Source organism: Anser cygnoides, chromosome 7 (assembly GCF_040182565.1).
Source record: "Anser cygnoides isolate HZ-2024a breed goose chromosome 7, Taihu_goose_T2T_genome, whole genome shotgun sequence".
In the NCBI taxonomy this organism is placed as follows: Eukaryota; Metazoa; Chordata; class Aves; order Anseriformes; family Anatidae; genus Anser; species Anser cygnoides.
This window is the reverse complement of record NC_089879.1, coordinates 29,061,123-29,076,980: the sequence shown is the minus strand read 5'-3', so window position 1 is coordinate 29,076,980 and position 15,858 is coordinate 29,061,123. Positions and strand designations below refer to the sequence as shown.

At 37.7% G+C, this 15,858-nt stretch overlaps 1 protein-coding gene across 3 annotated transcripts in view; it reads left to right on the top strand.

The window, feature by feature from the left end:
* Positions 1–15,858, top strand: part of BICC1 (BicC family RNA binding protein 1) — a 102,144-nt gene that overhangs the window by 41,130 nt on the left and 45,156 nt on the right. For all 3 annotated transcript variants that reach the window (XM_048069364.2, XM_013174080.3, XM_013174073.3), the window contains one exon: positions 7,892–7,961. In XM_048069364.2, coding sequence (XP_047925321.1) covers positions 7,892–7,961 — 70 coding nt within the window. The remainder of the gene's footprint in view (positions 1–7,891; positions 7,962–15,858) is intronic.

Genomic DNA, 15,858 nt, shown 5'->3' with positions numbered 1-15,858 from the left:
TAAAAATCTGTATCAGGTAGTGGATGACCGTAAAGTTGGACCATGTTTTGGTCTCCTTTTTGTAAGAAACCTGGCTTTGACATGTTTTATGATCCTTTAAAAAAAAAAAAGGCGTCTGACTTTATAGACCTTTTGTCGTTAAAGCACACTTTATCATTCAAAACCCTTCTTAGAAACCTTCTGCAGTTATTTAACATTAAAGTTACTCAACCAGCATTGTGATTTAACCTCACTGCTTAAATATTTTCCATTTTATCCTTTAAACAATGTGTTCCCTGTGAATAACTAAGCAAATAAAAGTACCTGGAGAAGAGCAAAAAGATGTGCTGTGGAGTTCAGGGATCAGTTGTGCCGAGAGGATTCTGGGTGGCTGTTAATGGCAGGAGTCTTCCCTTCTACCTGTGGAGGTTGGTGAAGTCCATATGATCAACAAAACACTTGCCTTGCTTTTCTGCACCTGCAAGTGTTAATGAGCAATCATGTGACAGTGTTTTGGATCTGCATAAAGAATCTTAATTTTTATGACAGTAACACCACATGCCATCAATATTGCTTGTTTATGGAAAAATGTATTTGTCAAATTTTGAAAGGCCATTTTCATGTTACCACCTTTTTGCTATTGCTGCTCCTGGATTTCATTTTTTTGTGCTGTCTTGCACAGTAGCTTTCATCTTTGTTTTCTGCAAACTTGATATAACAAATTTTCTTGAGGTTCAGGGGAGAAACTGTTTCCCAAAGTCAGATGCTAAAAATGGATGTGGATATGTGGATAACAACTATCAATCACCTTTCCTTCAGCAGTCATTTATGATTCCTTGGGTACTTGTTATTCTCAATAAATTTAACAAATCATGGTAATCCATAAAGAATTGCATGGTTTAACAAAATGGAGATTCAGCTCCAAAACACGATTACCAAACACTTATTTCTATTATCACGACTTTTATGTAAATGGTACTGTTTATCTTCTTTCCCTATCTTCATCCTACCCCCGTACATGAGATTTTCTCCTTTGCAGTAGTTTTGGCAGTACATGCTAATGCAGAGAGATACTTTTTTTTTTTGTAGTATAGGTAGCTGTTGAGGGTTTCTGCTGACTCCAAGAGCTTTATAGTTCTTATGTCAGTGGAGAAAGTGGTATTAATTGATGTTGTGTTAAAGTGGAGATTGGAAGTCATCTTGAACTTGCAGATTATTTAGCTCTGAAGTTCAACAGGGTATTGTTGCCAGTAATAATTCTCTAGAGGCATCCTTATACTTGCTGGTCTGAGGTATACTAATGGAATATGATGAGTAAAGTCTATTGTGCATTTTCTGTCCGTCTCCAATATCTGCTTGAATTACAACTCAGCCCTTGCAAATATTTTTTGACTTGTTTTGCAGCTGAGCCATCTACATGTTGTCTCCTGGTTCAGTGTCTTACTCTTCTGATTTAGATTTTCCTTTTTTTTTTTTCCCGGTTTGCTCTTTCCCTTGACTTGCTACTTTAACATTACCTCAAACTTTTCCATTTTACCTTCATACTGCTTGGAAAGATTGTATCTTATTTGGTCATGCCTTTTTTTTCTTGCTGCAAGATGATTTTATGCTAAGAGCTGGTCTCTGAGACATGAACCAAGGATTGGAAGTAACATTAAGAAGGACTTTAAAGGTATTCTGAGCATGGTTCAGTCCTTGTCCTGACTGTACATGGTGGTGTGTTTTTTTCTGTATGAAAAGGCAATTTCTAAGTCCAAACCAAGATCTAGAAGGATGTCGTTATTTTTCCCTACAGTTTTTTTCTTTTCATCATTTAACCTGCTGAAGGAGCTGTCCCCACTCCCCCAAAGGGATTTCAGGTCACTTTGAGAAGGGTAAAGCAAGCTACAGGAATCACTGCTCCATTTCCTCCCTTGCTTCTCATCTACCTCTATTTTATTTTGCCTCAGAGACAGTAACTCTTGTTTTCACAGATATGATCACCTGTAGTTATTCAGTTTAACTTTATTTTGTGTAATTTACCTAGCCTATCTGCTCCAGCTGTTTGGCAAGAAGTAACTTTGCCTCTAGCCTTGAGAATGCTGGAGGTGGTTCTTGTTGGGGAAGGGATTTTTGTTTCATGGTGGCAAATTAAAATGGAGATTTGTTGCCTGCCTTATCTCTGCTTACTGAAATCTTAGATCCATGCTTATAATATATCCTCAATTTTATTGGAATGTTGGTGTCTTTACTCTTTAGCTAAAATATTTTGTTCAGGATGTTGAGCTTGGAGTGTTTGTCACCAGGCCCTGTTACAGGATTTGCTGTCTCCCTGCCAGCAGTGGTGTGTGGTGGTGGGCTCTGAAATAGTCCGAGCAGCAATGCCGAGTGCTTGCTGGTAACTGTCACTGTTTGGCAGTTGAAAACAAGGTATACTGTTGCAGTAATTTATATGTTTACTCCTTAGCGCTTGGTGCTGCTGTCGGTGACCCAGGTGTCCCGGAGGGCTGCTGTGGCAGTGCAGGCCTCCTCTGGGTACCGTGACCCATGGGCCAGCCCAAGGGAGTAAGAGACTTAGCTTTGAGCACCTGACTTCTTCCAAGTCTTGTTGTTCGAAGGTAGTGTTGGTTGTGTTTTGGGCCTGTTAAGAGTGGCTTTCTCATTGATGCAAGAGGCTAGGTGTGCAAGATTTTAGGGGTTGAAGAGAATCGTGCTAGAAGCTGCCAGTTGTGCTAAGGCAATGGATGGTGAAGTACCATCTAAACTAAGATGGGGTTTTGGTGGTGTTGGTGATCTGCACCTAGGTGTGTGTTTGGTTCTAATGGGCGAAGACAAACTAGGAAAAGGCTTTGAAGACAAGAACTGATCTGTTCGAAACAAACGCTATCTGGACAAATGAATGAGAACTGCCAGTGGGTGTACAATTTAATTACTTTCTATGTTTTTTAATAGCATGAAAAATTCAGGGTATCTACAAAACTTGCTATTGTGTATTTAAAGAGGGGGGAAAAAAGTTATGTTCTTAAATATAGAATTGAGACAAACATGCATGTGTTCTAAAAATGGAATTTATGCTTTTTAAGACTTGGAACATTTTCATTGTTTAAGTACACTGTTAAAAAGGCATATATATTTTTCTGTTGTACTTAGATTCCTCAGTTTAACCTTACTAACTTCCCATGCTGAAAGAGAGGGATTTACCACTGACAAAATGAATGGCTGTTTTCTGGTGGTGGTGGTGGTGGTGGTGTTCTTATATTTTTGACAGCTATACTTGCAGTTTTGAGAAGTTTCTTTTGTCACTTCAGTTTGAATGAGCTGTTTGCTGAGCTAAAGTTGAGAAAAACAATTGCAAAAGTGTCCACTCTGGCAGGTGCAAAAACTTGCGGGTTCTTTTCTTACCTCTTTTCCCTTTCCGTGTGAATAAGGAGTAAGGCAGAAATGGCTGAGATGCATGAATCCCAAAGGCCAGATAAACAGAAAAAGATAACTTCATAACACAAATGATAAATAATATTGCTTTCATTTGATGAGTTGCTTCTAAATGAGGAAAAGCCTGATCAATAGGTTGGTTTTTATCTGCTTTTTGTAAAATACTTGGGGGTTTTAACAAAGTCCTTGTTCATTGTTTCTTTGCATCAGGGCATTCCTGATTGCATCCAAAATCAGCTATACAAAAATTACAACTTAAGACAATAGGAAATTATATTTTAATGTAAAAACCCTCCAAAGTGCGTAAACTATATTTTTTTAAATAAATTCAGAGTAGCTGGAATGCAAGGAGGCTGAAAGCTGCCTGAGATGGATTTTTTTTCTTGAAGGCTCAGTGATCTGCAACTGGAGTCAGATTTTAGGGTAAGGTCACGGCTCCATTTCTTGTGTGTCTTACAGTATCTTGTGTCATCTTCTGTGTATTCTCCACTGAGAGTAACTTGTATATTTTGGCTGCATAAATACCACAATTTCTTTTGAGAGAAGTGAAAATGGAGATAATTATTTAAGAGTTCTTTCATTCTGAGGAGACGAACCTTGAGATTATTTATTATGCTATTAAATATTGCTGCCAAATGTGCCTGATCCTTCTTTCAGTCAGCTGATCCTTCAAGATGGGGAGAGTATCAATTAGTACAAACCCTACCATTTATTTTATTTGAAAAGAAGGGAAACCTAGGCAGAGGTGCTCTTCAGCAGTCTAGCTGGTCAGGAACTCAGATGTATTCATCCCTAGACTGAATTTCCTGTAAATGTTTTGCAACTGAAATATTTGTACTATATAATCTGTACTATACGTATATATATATAATCACTTACGGAGCAAGTTCTGTGTTCTGTTTTGCTTGTTTGAGAGAAGTGCTGTTGTTTTCAGGGTAAGTGGCATAACACTGAGTTTACACTAAGTATTCCATTGCAACATGCTGTTGAGGCTTTTATGGAGTGATTCCAAATGTGTTTTGTGGGGAAAAACAAAAAAACACCTGGGTAATACTTTTTTTTTTACACTTAAAACTGTCTTGGTTAGAATGTTAAAATACAGTTAAAGTTGATGCTGTGGTGATCTATGCTATGCAGAGTTTTACTGTGATGCAGTTTTCAAGATTGTTACCTTCAAGTTTAACAGCTACAGGACAAACTCAGCTTCTAGATTTCTAGAGGTTTGTGACCCCTCCTGCTGTTACAGTAAATAGTGGTGGGGCTTTTGTTATTTAACAAAAAACAACAATGACAATGGAAAAAAAACCAAGTAGGTGACTTGAGTTAGGAAGTATACAAAATACAACTTTTTGCAATTTTGATCCTCGTCATATAACTTCTTGAGCTTTCTGATTATTGTAGTACATGTGCTTTAGTTTTGATATACAGCTTAAACTCTGCCTAAGGGTTCCTATGAAAATTGTGATTTCTCAAAAATATAAACAAATTATTTTCTGTGGCAAACCTTTTTAGGCAGTTGTGATCTCAAATTCCTTGACAAGCAAGAGAAGTTATTTTAATGGGTGAAAAAATGAGCGTTGCAGCAGAAAACTTATTTTTTCCTATGTAATATGGGGTTTTCAAGTATGTGGAAAAGATGATGATGATTACTGTCAGCTTGGAATTTATCATGAAGTTTACTGTTTAGAGTTCAAAGCCAGTAGTACTCTGAGCATGCTTATACTTCAATAAATGCACTTAATTTAAATGCATCCAGACATTTTTCTGCGTAACTACATAAGACAGGAGATAAACTTGTCTTTATAGTGACCAAATTGTGAGCCTTCCTTTTGGTCTAATGTAGTAAATTGTAGCCTTGCATTCTTAAAAGAATTTGAAGGTATTAGTTAGCCAAATCTCAGTGACTGGCAGTCAGACCTCTTTTACTTTGAAGATCTCATCAGGCATCTCTTTTGTATGTCTCCAGAATGTATGCATCTCTGAAGCCATGGGCTTTCATTTTTTTTTTAATCATTAGATATAAGGAGGACTTAATTTCTTTAAGACATAAGTTTCCAATCTTTTTTGAGTGGGTGAAGTAATGATGGGACATAACACTTGCCTGGAATGATGATCATTCACTACTCTTTTTCTCCTCTTTTGTGGTTCCCTTTATGTTGAATCTTTTAAAACTCACTCCTGCATCCTTTATTTGTTTTAGCATCTCCCTTCTCCTTTTAGTTAATTCCTTGCTATTTTCTGTATATTTATTTGCCTGTTGCACAACTAAGAATAATCCTGGCCCAAAGCCCTCTATCAGACACAAGTGAATTCTTTGAAATAACTTTTTTCACATCTGGATTGGAAAATTGTGAGAAGTATGTCTATGTTGCTGATAGAATTTCATCCTCCTGGAAACGTCTTATTTCAGCTGTAACTTATTATCCAATATTTGCTTAAACCAAAAATATAGTATAATGAAGTCTGGCTGACGCTTTCAGTTTTTCCACATGGTGTGCTAATCTGGAAATTGTTTTGGTGTACTGGGGATTTGGATGGAGAAGATAAGAATAAGGAGTTTTTAGAGAAGTCAGCCTTAGTTGTGACTTACACTACTATTGAAAATTTATTGGTATTGTAGCTGAGTTTTCAATGCAGTCATTTTCTTCTTGGATGTGACTAATTTATTTTGGAATTAGATTTTTTTATTATTGCTTACATTTGTCGCTCATGACAAGAAATGCTAAAATGTACTGCTTTGTTTAATTCCCTCACCCCCACCACTTTTCATGAGTTCTCTCTTTTGGACAGTATCCATTTTTTTGTGTATTGTAATTCTCATTTGTATGAGAATTTTTTACCCCTCTCATGGAAGTTGAACAAATATCCTTCATATAGGAGGAACCAGACCCTGAGAGTTGCCATCTGAAAAGCTCTCTTTGTCTATTCCTACCTCTTACTTGGGTCAATCAGGTATTATTTTAGTGCTTCCAATTTTACATTTTTTTTCACTTTACAGACTAAATTTACAGTGAATACTTGTGTACTTTTTGCCATTGTGTGTTCAATAACCTTCTTAATACTTACTACCCTCTTCTTGGCAAAACTATTTTTGTATAGGCTATCTAAAATGACATGACCCAGCATATCAAGGGAACTGGTTAGGAATTGGTTAGTCCCATCTGTTTGTGTACTGATGGCAGCATACGGAGGCCTTTATCCAGTTGCATCCCCCTCAGCCCAAAAAAGACCCTGACGAACAGGAGTGACTCCAGTGGAGGATCACCAGGTTGGTCAAGGGCCTGGAGCAGTGGATTTACAAGCAGAAGCTGAGAGAGCAGGGTTTGTTCAGCATGGGGGAAAGGAGGTGAAGGGAATCTAATTGCAGTCTTTATCTATTGCCAGTAAAAGAACCCTGGGAAAATGCCGTGCTCGATGCAGCCTAGGATGCTATTTGTTTTTAGTACATGTGTTTTCTTGGCATCCTATAACCATTTTGTCATGTACTAATAAGGACAGATCTTCCTCATTTCTGCAGGTGTTCATGATGAAATACTGTGTTTGTACTCATGATGATCAGTTATTCTTAAATATGATGAGAGTTATTTGATCATCGTACTTCTTGATGAGATCACAGTATAGAATACAAGTTCTTCAGTCTCAGTAGACATGCCCAACATTTTTTAGAACTGAATTTCAATTTGTGTGTGAAGTCTTTGGTGTTATTTGATTCATCTTCCATATTTATACTAAGTGTGTTTAGTGATGCAATGTAATTGTGTCATTTTAAAATTCTAGTAGAATGTTCCTTTGCCCAGCGGACTTACTGTCTAAAATGGAGAAAGCAACAGAAAGCTACATTGAGCCAAATAAGTACATGGTTTTCCAAGTGCGTGTTTGCACGCATATGGTTTTTACCTTGTTAACTAGCTTGAGATTTACAGGTAGGTTGCATTGTGTTGTGCTAAACACTGTTGAATTTCTTATCTGAGCTCCTAAAACAGGAAGTAAAACTCTTGAGGCCTGGATAGGCTTACAGTGAAAAATTGCTTTCGGGTAAAGGTAAAACAAAAACCCAACAACAACGAAAAGCCTTAAACACAAACTGATGCATCTTAAGGCAACTCAAAAGAATTTGATTTAAATTTGATGGTCTTTACTTAGAAACTATCTTAAGATAACTTAATGTTTTTATTGAACTGTAAAGCTTTGAAACTCACTCTGAGATGGACCTGGAGCATGTTGTGGCTAGTAGTAGCCTTTTGAAATTGATGAACATGGAGCAGCATTCTTGGTTTGCTTTTCAGATTTCTTTTGGATTATCAGAAATCAGCTCCACCTATCACCAAACAAATTCCTCTCAAGAAAACCATCATTAGCACAAGTCACGAATTTATAATAATAATTGATAGATTAAAAATAGTGAACAAATCTTTTTTTGTTCTTTTGCAAAAATGAACTCTTAGCTTTGTAGGAGAGCAATAAAAACTTAATTTTGCTTAAATGCTTTCTTTTTTAATAGATTATGGAAGAAACAAATACACAGATTGCTTGGCCATCAAAGTTGAAGATCGGAGCAAAATCGAAAAAAGGTATTTTGTTTCATTCTTTTTATTTTTATTGGGTGGGATTAACTCTTAAAGAAGTAAAGCCATGGAACAAGCAATTCTGTCTTTAGAATCACCTTATCAGTAGTGGGCATCTGAAATTTTTTATTTCAGTCTTCTGGTTTTGAGAATTTCTTGTTGAATTTATCTCAACTTTGTATAGATATCTGATGTACAAATCCATTTTTAAGTAACTTGTGCTTCTGCAGATATGTTGTCAACACTGATGTACATATTGTCTTTAGCATGCCTGCTTTCTTCTGTATAATTCTACATCCCATCTGAATGGCTTCTTTATTTTACGCTAGCCAAAGCTAGTTTTTTTTTCCTCATAATATTGTATATTAGTGGGTGTTCTGTTATTCTTGTTTTTTTTTGTTTTGCTTTATAGAGTAAAAGATGTGTTAGTTAAGCCCAGTTAGAATAATATATACCATTTGTGTTCCTGACAGCAACACTCTGTATGCCTCTTTGTTTTCTTAATGAAACTGAAGTAGAGTGTTTCCTTACTAATGGCTGGTATTATCTGTTTGAAATTATGCTTCTTTTGGAAGTACAGGCTATTCATATGTATCGATTATATCATCTGGAAGATCTTTCTGAAATAAGCATTCTAGTTCTGTTCTTAAAGGTTGTGACTGAATGAAAGTAATACTTAATTCCTCAGCTGCAGAAAAAATGAAACTGGGTATGTTTTTCAACATTTCATGTATTTTTGTTCAGGCTGATATATATTAAAACCCCAAAAGGTGGAGTTCAAATAATTTCTTGGTGTGTTTTATTTAGAATGTAGTGGAGATTTGGGCTAACCTTTGTAAGTGAAGAAGGTCTTAGAAGAAGAAAAATAATCTCTTTAGAAAAGTGCAGGATTAATAACATGGAGTAAAATGAGATTTGGTCTCTGAGGTACTTTCCCACATGCTATTGAAGTACAAATTTTCCACCTGTACAGGAAAAAAAAAAACACTTGAGGGGAAAATGGGGGAAGAATTCAGACTGGAAAAAAAAAATGCAAGTATCGTATGTATATATTCATATGTGGAACTAGTGTTTATAGGAGGGTGAGAGTAGCAAGGTCTTTGTGCAATCCTGTGGTCTACTGCCTACTGTGCTATGAATCAAAACACAGCTAAAGCTCCTCAGGAAACTGAGGCAGGAGAAGTGTGTGGGGTTTTATTTTTTATTTTTGAAGTGAGTAAAAGAAGAAATAAAGCAGTACTTGCATTTGTTTTCTTTCCAAGTTAAATGATCCTAGTTCTGAAGCTGAAAAGCATCTGTGTACAGAGCTAAGAGAGGTGGCTGGCTGGAATGCTGGATTGGTACTTAGAGATGCACATTATGTAAATTAATTTAAACTTTTTTTAGTGATCTCAAAGAGAAAATGCTAGATTGTAGATGAAGCTCTGTAAATATATGGGATGAATTTGAAGACCAAGGGTAATAAAATAGCTAAAAGATATGAGGTGATAAAGTTAAAAATTGGGGGGGGGGGGGGGGGGGGGAAGAAACACATAATACAGTAGGGCACATTGAGTGCATCTGTAATAGGAGTGAATATCTTGGAAAGTCTTCATGCCAAAATATGCTTTAGATAGTAGATAGTGATGGGCTGCAAATGAGGAGGCATTTTAGTAATATGCTGAACTATTAAAAAAGTTTCAAATGTCCATGGACTGCAGGGTGGCTCTTGAGTCAAGATTTTACTCTCTGGCTGGCTTTGCCCAGGGAAGTTCACTATATTCACCTAAAATAGTGAATTACAGTTTGTGTGCAAAGAATCCTTTAACCTAAAGGTTCCTATTTCTTGTGAAATATAGTGTAGTTAATATATTCTGTTTACATTTGGTGTCAATTGTTTGCAGTTCTCTAACTTTCCATTTGTGGACACAGCAGCTGTTTATATGGGGAAAATATTCTCAAGTGTTTAACATACTTTAGCTTTGCTTAATGATACTTTGTGATGGAGAGGGGAGTCTGAAACAAGTAACCGGCCAGCTTGCTGCGGACTTGAACTCTGAGCACACACTGTTTACCCATCTCCTTGGCTGGCAATTGAGTGCCTGGTAAGCAGTTGGTGGAGAAGCAGTTACTGATGCACAATATTGTCAACCAGTCGTATACTGCATGTTATCATAATCAAATTAAACCTTCTTTTCATACAGTGTAGCTGTATGAGTAAATATAAAATTTAGTTTGCCTGCAGTATCAGTAGTATCACACATCAAAAAATCATGATTCCCAAAGGAAAAACCATTAGGAAGACTTCTCTGTACATGCTGTTTGTGTCATGTTATCGAGTCTACTGTGAAGTGTTTAGGGCTTTATGTGGTGCTCTTCTTGCTGTTGTCAGTTTTTAATTTGATGTTGATACTATTTCAGGAAGGACAGCATACATAGTTTCTTTCTAATTACTGCACATAAATAGAGATTTGTAGACAAGCTGTGTATCAGAAGGGTTAGTCAGGATCTGAAGATTATGTTCTGTACAAGCCCCTGAACCTTCTTCTGATCCCTTGAGGAGAAATTTGCTGTGACGAAGCTGAAGCATTCAGAGTAGTGACCTCTAAGTTGCTAAACTTTATTTTGTTTTATACTTACTACAACTTTTAAATTAATGGTTGTGAAATAACTGAGTATTGTAATGGGGATTTAACTCAAACTTGATAAATGTTTTCTAAAAATTTTGAATTGAAAAATGCCAACGTCTCTACTTAGCATATGCAGATTTTAAACAATTTGCTAATTAAAAATTGTTTTAATATGAAATTGCAAAAATAGCTCTTTACAAAGGCTAGAATTCACAAATCAATTATCAACTCTCAATAGTTTCATAAAAGCCAAAACAGGAATTTCCTGGCTTTAATGAATACCAGATGTTGCAGTCTTGCTCGGGTGATGAGGGTGAACTATTTTGAAATGTGTGTTTAGAAAACACAAACAGATATAAGTCTTCCAATAGCATCTTTAAGAAAGCCATTTGTTCAGGTTCACGAGGAGATTCCATACCATTAAGGCTTTAGAGGGGGAACAACTTGAAACACTTCTGTAATGCCCGATCCCTCTCTGCCAATGACTGGAACAACCAGAATTCATGACCTGAGCTGTGTGCCTCTGCTTTTACATGGGGGGTGCAAGAGGAGGTGTTCAGGGCGTACCAGCAACTGATGTTCTGGAGGCTTCAGATCTTCCAAAGTTCCGTGAAATAATGGTCAAACAGACAAACGGGAATTTTTCTATTTTCCCTCTTGCTGTCAACGTGTCTTTTTTTTTCTCTGGTATGGTTAATGTTGCCTAGGAATGCTTGTCTTTACAAGATTTATTCAGTAGTATGAAAGTTCACAGCAGGGCATATTTAGTTAGAGCTAAAACTTTTGCCCTCTCCCTTTCCAAATACTGTCCTGCCCTGTTCTTCATCCTGCTCTCCTGTTAGCCCTTTATGCTATGCTGCCACTGCTGTTTATATTGTCACACAGGAGACCAGGTTGGCTTAAAACTAACCGTGGAGAATTTTTGCAGTTGGATCGTTTTTTCTGTGCACTTGCTAGCTGTTGTAACCCAAACTGTATCCTCGGTCTGCTTTGCTGCATGATTGGGTGAACTTGTAAGGCGGAATGGATGAAAGCAGTGGGAGCAGGTGGAGACCACATTATTCGGCAGCGTGTGTTGGGCAGTTTAAGGTGCCCTTTGGAACTTTAGGGAATGGGTATGCAAGAGTTGAGATTTCATGTGTGTTCATCTTTTTTCATTCCTCCTTTTGATGTTGGTCCTCTCTGTATAGGTGTGTGCCTTTATTTTCAACAGCTATAAGGAAGTTAGGGGGACATGCATGTGCTGAGAACATGGGCAGCCCTGCAGTAATGCTTGGCCAACAGTCAGCCTAAGAAATCACTTCAGCTCATGGAACCTTAGTGGCACTAGGCAGGAATAAATTCAGAGAGTTAGAGCAGGGAAAATTTGGAGAGATTAAAAGAGGTGGTAAAGGGAAATGCAAGTTACACTGAGCTTACAGAACAGGGATAATTATGAGTCCCTAAACCTCTGATAATGATAATAATAATTATAAAAAAAAAAAACACAAACATGGAGGATTGGCTTGCATATCAGCAGTTCAGCATTTTACTTGCCAGTTTTTAGTGTCACACGTGCAGGCACTTCATAATTTAAGCATGTTCCATGGAGAGATTACCTCATTTCTTAATACACAAATGCATCCCTGACCATTTCAGCTTTCGATATTGGGATTGAGCTGAATCGCAAATTCACACAAAGGAAAGACTGCTGTTTCCAAATGGAAATTTCAGTGAAACACATGGCATAAAACTGTAGAACACCTCAGCATTGTTTTTTTTCCAGTGTATTTATGAATGCAGATGAAATGTATTGAATGGTCATGTTCAAACCCAGTATTTTAGGGTGAAGTGAAAGTGGGAGAGTTGATAACCCCCATACAGCACCATCCTGCAGGAGTTTTGTGAGTCTTAAACAGCACCATAACCTCTCCCAGTGTGTGCAACAGTCATACTCCTGTGAATTGAAAAAGGAATCAAACGCTGAGTCCTGCCCAGGATCCCACAAATGCGGTTAGGCAAGCAGCTGCTGCTGTTCATTCTCAGGTAGCAAGTTCCCTGCTTGTAGGTGGTGCTTTCTTACAAGCATGGGTCTGATCTGCTTGGAAGAAAAAGGAGTGCAGGTTAGGCAGGAATTTTGGAAGTTGCGTGTTATCTGTCAAATATCTACTATAGATGACTGTGATGCTCCCTCTTGATGCTCCTTTTTGCACGTGGCCTGTGGTGGCCATGCAGCATTGCCTTCCGTCCTACACTGGCCATACCTAATTCTGCCACTGCATGGGACCTCTGTGGTGACCACAGCGATGTCCTGTGAAAAGATTGCTCTTGTTTGGTGACAAAAACTTGAGGAGGAGGAGGGGACCTTCTGTGTCACTGAAAATGGTGTTTAAATGCCTAGTTTAGGCTGCAGGTAGGTAAGCTCACTGCTGGTGCAGAGGAGAAGAGCCACTTACTGGACTGACTAATTGTATCCTTCCGTTACAAACTATATAACCCACCATTCTGTACTGAGATCTGGTAGCAGACAGAAGTGTCACGGGCATAGTCCTCAAATAATATCTAGTACTGAGACTAATGAGGCAGCAGGTGAGAAACTGTGAGTACTGTGAAAAGTTTGTGGTATAAAGAGTTGGTCTGGGACCCTTACAGCAGGAGTTCCTCGTGTTGATGTTACTTGATAATAAATGCAAGCATTAGATAAACAAATAGATTTTCCTACTTCCAGTGATCACTGAGAATGGTGGAATACTAAAGGGTTCTAGTGTATGCTACTAAGTAGAATGCCCATCTTTTTTAAATACTGGGTGGCTTGGTGTGCTTCAGGGTCTGGCATGTCTGCAAAGTGCAGTTCTATAATCTGAAATTTCCCCGAAGAATTTGGTCAAGTCTGAATTTAGTCTAACAAGCATAAAAGTAACTAAAAATTGCCTAATAGTTTAGGCTATTTACTTCTGTGTTGTTTAACTGCTACTGTTGGAAACTGTAGGCTGTTTCCTGCAGTTTGGCAGCTACACCACTGACCTTGCAGTTTAAATATATAATTCTGTGCTATATATGTGTGTGCAAATCTATAGGCAGAGAGAGCACGCTATGCCTGTTAGGATTGCTTTATTCTTAAAGTCTAGAGTGTTTTCCTATTCTCAGGCTTTATTTGTGCATGTTATTCCTACTTACTGTTATTTATAACCTTAACGTAGCTTTTTCATCTGTATTTTCCCTAAATGACTTTGTTACTCTGGACTAAAGAGAGGTTAGATCCTCTTTCTTTTTCATAGCACATATGTACTATGATCTGCTTTACTTTTTAACCAAAATTAGAACAAAAGTAGAATACGTACCTGTGCTTTCCTGTCAATAGTTGTTACATTCTGTACAATGTCATAAGAACACTTCTAAAAGCATTCCTAGAAATGAATGGTGAGGATGAATTCCTTCATTTTGTTTGTTATTGTTCTAAGTATAGAAAACAGTTATTTCACAAAACAACTGGAAAAATCTCTTACTTTGCTGCTCTCTTAAGAGTAGATGATGTCAAGCCAGCCTTGCTGTGCATGAGCCTCTTAGCTGTTTGTCCAGCATGTAGTGAGTTACCCAGTTCTTCATGGAGAATATGAATCTAGTCTGGAAAGTTAATAAAAGTGTGTGTGTATGTAAACAGAGGAAAATAAGCATCTCTCTTCATTGAATATGGGTAGTGAGTTTAAGAGTGTTCACAGACTACTTTACATAGATCTAGACAGTTTATGGCCTCAATCTGAAAATATGTATGTTTCAAATAAGTTTTTCTTTGTCATGTATGTTCTACTTGGCAAATGGAGATTCAAATCTCAGGATGAGAGGAGGGAAAGGTGAATTTACAGCTGTGTATGAACCTGAGCTACAATATCAGGGCATACTTCTTTTCAGTAGAAATTTGATTATATATTTCAGAGATGGTTCAAGTTGTGTAAAAACACGTTCTGGCAAAGGCTAGATTTCCTAATTATGCTTGATACCATCTTAATTCTTTGAAGATAAAAATGAATCCTGCTACTTTCCTAGAGAGTTTGCCCATGTAAACTGTGTTAATGGTCTTTAAGTGCGTAAGCACTTTATCGAAATTTCATGACAAATTTTAATTTCATTCCATTCTAAAATTCTTTTCACTTGTAACCCTCCATAATCTCTGAAACTCCATAAAAATGACATGGTGAATAATGGGGAAACAAAGCTTAATGGGCTGGAATTGCTTATATGTTTGCCAGCATGGAGCTACATAGCTGATTTATCAGATTGTGAAGGTTATTTTTAAGTTTAAAAACTAACTTACTGTAAAAGCAGTTCACAGTTTGTTTCTCTAAGTGTAATAATGCATTCTTTGAATTTAATTTCACATTTGAATCTTATATGCTGAGCCATCCCTACCAGAGAAGGTGTGATACTGTATCACAGGACTGCCAAATACTTCAGATGGGTACTTCAGACTGGTTAATGCAGCAAAAATAACAGTAATTTTTCATAGTTTTGGTCAGCTTTTGTTCCTGAACTACTTCAGTCTCACTGTGTGCTGCTTTTGGTTAAAATAATTGTAGTTTCTGCTGTTCTCAGAATAAGGCAAAGCAAAACAAATGGACAGTGCAAGAAGGAGAACATGGGATGCAATCAACTCATTTTCCTGCCTTAAATTCTATGCTATGAATAGCCACGTAATTAGTTCAGAGCTTTGTTTTACGTTAATTTATTTTAGTCAGACTCTTGTTGACCTGCAGTGGTGTTATTGAGCTTTTGAGGATGTGCTCTATCGTCTCTGACTAGAAGTCAAGTGATGCAGATCTTGCACGAACAGAAAGCAGCCAAACCTCTGTGAGGTGCTTAGATGCTGAAGTGCTTAAAAACAAAGGTAACTTCTGGATCAGTTCATGCTCAAGGTGTAATTTTCTGTTGTCTCAGCATTGATTCCAGTGTAGATGAACGTGAGCATGGGTTCAAATGGCAGATGCCCTACTGCATGTTGTACAAGGTCTGCAGAGATCCCATAACGTACCCCAGCCTGGGCCCTGCCCGCAGGCACGTCGGTGCTGCCCACACAAGGATGGCTGTGGATGAGGTTTGCCCATCAGGCTGCATGGCTCCATGCGGTGGGTGCCTGTTTTCTCGGGCAGGGAGTCCTCCAGCTGCTTGCACATGGGTCAACAGAGTTGTTAGAAGAAACCTTTTGAAGCTGCGCCACCTGTTTTTCCCCATCTGTAAGTGGTAACAGGGTCCTAGTGCATCAATTCGAGGCAACTTCCTATGGTAGTAATGGGCACGATGTTTTTCGATTGCCATACCCC